This window comes from Myxine glutinosa, chromosome 12 (genome assembly GCF_964187855.1).
Source record: "Myxine glutinosa chromosome 12, kmMyxGlut1.1, whole genome shotgun sequence".
Classification (NCBI taxonomy): Eukaryota; Metazoa; Chordata; class Myxini; order Myxiniformes; family Myxinidae; genus Myxine; species Myxine glutinosa.
Genome location: NC_136272.1, coordinates 45,744,567 through 45,748,768, shown reverse-complemented (window position 1 = coordinate 45,748,768; position 4,202 = coordinate 45,744,567). Strand labels below are relative to the sequence as shown.

General features: G+C 46.3%; 1 protein-coding gene across 1 annotated transcript; it reads left to right on the top strand.

The window, feature by feature from the left end:
• Nucleotides 1-452: 452 nt before the first annotated feature.
• Nucleotides 453-1,994, top strand: LOC144888428 (uncharacterized). Its single transcript, XM_078766337.1, has 2 exons — nucleotides 453-852; nucleotides 991-1,994. The coding sequence occupies exons 1-2, from the start codon at nucleotides 484-486 to the stop codon at nucleotides 1,837-1,839; spliced, it is 1,218 nt and encodes a 405-aa protein (XP_078622463.1). The 5' UTR covers nucleotides 453-483; the 3' UTR covers nucleotides 1,840-1,994.
• The last annotated feature ends 2,208 nt before the right edge of the window (nucleotides 1,995-4,202 follow it).

Below are 4,202 nucleotides of genomic sequence, written 5' to 3'. Positions count from 1 at the left end.
TGTCATTTCTTTCTGGCTTGTGCACAGCTCAAACATAACAGTTTCCAATGCTCTCGCACGAGCATTCACACTCGGAAGCACAAACAAGAACCAAAATGTTGCCCTCCAACTTCGCCAGGGTATTCTACAGGCTTTCAGAGAGTGTAAAGACCAACCATGGCCACCAACAGCTGAAGACATGGAGCTCAATCCTGAAGACATCCTACCTCCAGACCTTGTCCGCTTTCTCAGCGTGCTAATGACTGGCAAGGAGGGCATCGAGACAGAAAAGGTGAAGCGTCTGGTCTTCTCCATTGGACAAGATCTGTGCCGTGCAGTGTCAGATGGAAAATGGAAGTTACCAAAGCACATTCTCCTCTGTGTGACTGTAAGGCTGCAAACTTCTGCAAAACCAACAAAGCCTCCATTCTGCACTACCTTTTAGAGGACACCACACCACAAGATCTGCAATACCCCAAGGATGCCCTGTTCATCCAGGATGGAATGGCGCTGCTGCATACCCTTGCCAACCTTCCCCCAACATGTGGTGAGATATGCTTGCAGGTGCTTGATCAGATGGTGGCCAAGCAGCACTTTCTGTTCTCCACTGACAGTTACCATCCTGAGTCAATCAAAGCGCAGGAAAGGCTGAGGCGGGGCAGCTCAGAGAAGATCATTCTGGCTGGACCAGCAACCAGGAAGCCATATGACTTCAAAATGTTCCTTGCAAATGACGACAACAAAAAGCAGATGTGCCAGCTTCTTCTGAAAGTGTGGAGTGGACAAGAGGCAGCTACCAGGCTGGAGAGAACAGAGATGGCTGTGCTGATCGTGGAGGGGAAGGCCCACCAACTTGCCTCAACGAATGGCAAGGTAAAATTGAAAGCCCTTCGTGAATGGCGATTCAATTTGTAATTTTTCCTGAAAAAAAGGTGATTACCTGTGATGTTTGTCTAGATCTGAAACTGGCAGTGACTGGTGATTGAAATGCGGTGCCTTTTTGTGTTTCAGGTCGAGGTACGTGAACTCCCCACGATCTACAGCAACCAGGAAGAGACTGATACCAGGGTGGTTCTGTACCTCCATCATGCTGCTACCATCGGATACAAGAACGCTGTAGTCAGAACACCGGACACAGACATCCTCCTGATCCTGCTCCACCATGCCCACAACATCAAGCTGACGGTGTACCTGGATACAGGGTCAGGGAAGCATCGCCAACTTGTCAACGTCTCTGAGCTGGCAGAATCCCTGGGAGAGGACTACTGTGCCACTCTCCTGGGGTACTATGTGTTCAGCGGAGAAGACTGCACCAGTGCCTTCAAAGGGAAGGGAAAAGTCGGGCCCTTGAAAAAGCTGGAGAAGAATCCCAGGTTTCACAGGGCATTCGGTGAACTGGGTGACAACTGGGATGCCAACCCTGAGGTGGAGAGGCAGTTAGAAAAATTCACCTGTGTGATGTACGGCCAGAGTCGCGAGTCATCAGTGGACATTGTCCGTGCCAAGCTGCTACGAAAAATGGTGGGAGAGGACAAGACCCTCACATCCAAGTCCAAGGTTGATCTGGCTCGCCTTCCTCCATGCCAGTCTGCCCTGAAGCCGCACATCCAGCGTGTGAACCACCGCGTAGCATTGTACAAAAGAGCCGATCAACCTATCATCGAAAAGCCAAAACCTTATGAGGAGCAAGGATGGATAAGGACTGATGAAGGACTGTTGAAACCAATGTGGTCCAGTGGTCCCATCCTACCAACCTCACTGGTGGATCTTCTGAACACAGGAGAGCACGAAGAGGAGGAGGAAGAGGAAGGAGAAGAAGAGTTTGACTCTGACGATTTCGATGAAAATGATGATGACTGACTCAGTGTAGAATCACTAATGCTAATGATGTTTATCTAAAACAAGCAAGAGAAGAGTGGTCACATTGAGTGCTAGGACTATTTTGACAGTTGTAATATTTAGAAAAATAAAACTTTGTGTTAACGTCTGTGTAGACGGACCTTAATATGAGTCTATTATTTCGTAAAACTGTGATTATTTTGTAAATAAAGCACTAATTAGCATACTAGTATACCATAGACACATGTAATCATGTTATGAATAGTTCTATCATGATCTATGCCCTTCAAAACATGGGTCTAGACACCTTCATTTTTCAATTATCTGCAATATTGGCTGAGATATGTCAAAAATCGTTTTTTTGATAATGGCAGCAGTAATTTGCATAAAAATGGTATGTGGGACATTTTCAGCTTGGGGCCATAGCTAGTCATTTTCTACACATTTTTTCCAATCTAGAAACACTGATTAGAAGTATATCTCCGGGGGGTGCAGGGGGACCTAGTCTTCCTACTAGACTAATGGCGAAGAGGAAGAAGTTGTTTATTGGGTTTGTTGATCTGGAGAAAGCATTCGATAGGGTTCCACGCGAAGTCGTGACATGGGCATTGAGGAAGTTAGGAGTGGAGGAATGGTTGATCAGAGTAGTGATGGCAATGTACAAAAGAGCACGCATAGCTGCAAGGACGAAGGACGCGAACAGTGGTGAGTTGGAGGTGAAGGTGGGAGTGCATCAGGGGTCGGTACTAAGTCCACTACTATTTGTAGCTGTGATGGAGGTGCTGGCTCAGAACGTAAAGGAGGGTTTACCGTGGGAGTTGTTCTATGCAGATGATCTGGTGTTGATTGCCGAAATTATGGATGGACTGAAGGAAAAGCCGAACAAGTGGAAGGAATGAATGGAGACAAAAGGTCTGAAGGTGAATATCGGAAAGACGAAGGTGTGGAGGAATATATATTATTTATATATTCTCCCCTCTTGCTTAAATGTGTTTTCCTCTTGTAAAACGAAGCTTGGAACATTCTTGTTCGGAGGGGTCAGAAAGGAATGACCTAAGAAATAGATAAAGGTGCTTCATTATCCCAACTGATAATAACTGTCTAAGATGTGTCTCAGAATTCTCCAAGACAGAAACCAGAATGTCTCATTGTCTGAGCCGTGCGGAGCCTTGAATACCGTACCTTATAAGGAGTGAACATTGATATTAAAAGGTAAAAGTGGGACTTCGACACACGGAGCTGCGCTGGACCGAGGACCGAAGGAGAGGAGATTGGGGCCATGCTGCCGGCTGAACGAGACTTCGTCGAGTTTAGTTAGTTCATAGTTATTCATACCTTGCATCAGTTCGTAATTCCCCACCCTTCCCTTTGAGTTAAATAAACCGAATATAAGAACAAAGTGGAGTCTTCCGTTCTTCTTTCATTAAAGAAATAGAACTATTCCACAAAGTGGTGGCCATATACGGAGATCGACTGTGCAGGAAGAGAGGATTGAAGGGTAAGTATCCCGTTTTTGTCATCTGCACAATACGATAAAGAACCTGTGTAATTATTGATTTTTTACGAATATGCGAGGGTTACCCATTTTGTAGCATGAACGCCAATTTTTTTTCGATAAATGACAACTTTTTCCGCCATTTTTACCGTATTTTTGTAAAAACACAACTTTGATCGAACAATGCGTGGCTTTTTGTAACGGCTTCTTATAACCACCTTTAGAGGCCATTTTTCTCCCGCAAAGCGGGGGTTGGCCTTTTTCGGGAACCGTGGTTGTTGTTGTTTTTCGGTCCCCTATTTGAAGCAATGTTTTACGGCCGGATGCCCTTCCTGACGCCAACCCTTTGTGCCGCCTTTAACGACAAGCAGGGAATTACCAGTGAACTGGTACTCAATTTGCCGACCTCGAAAGGATGAACAGGCTGAGTCAACCCCCCTGGCGTTAATTCAGCGATCGACCGGGATTCGAACCCAGGATCCTTGGTTTTTATCCTAAGCCAGCACCCTAACCGCTAGCCCAACACCAGGGAACGGCTTCTTGCTACGTGTAAATGCAAACTCTGTCCCTCTCTCTCTTTCTCCTCTCTCCCTCACTCCCATCGCCCCCTCATTTCATTCGTCCCTCATCCGTCATGCCTCATTTTACTCATCCCTTCATACACCACCACCCCCACTGTCCGTTTGTGAACAAAGCATCTCAAAGTTGTGGACGGATTCGGGCGAGATTTGGCAGACATGTAGCATATGTGACAAGGACGATTCGATTCAAATTTGTAAAGATCCGGATCCGAATCCAGCCAGTATAATTTTTCATTCCCGCATGAGCAAGGAGCGGGCGAGCTATCGCCGGCAACCTGAACTAATTACAATTTCCTGCTCCGAGGCAA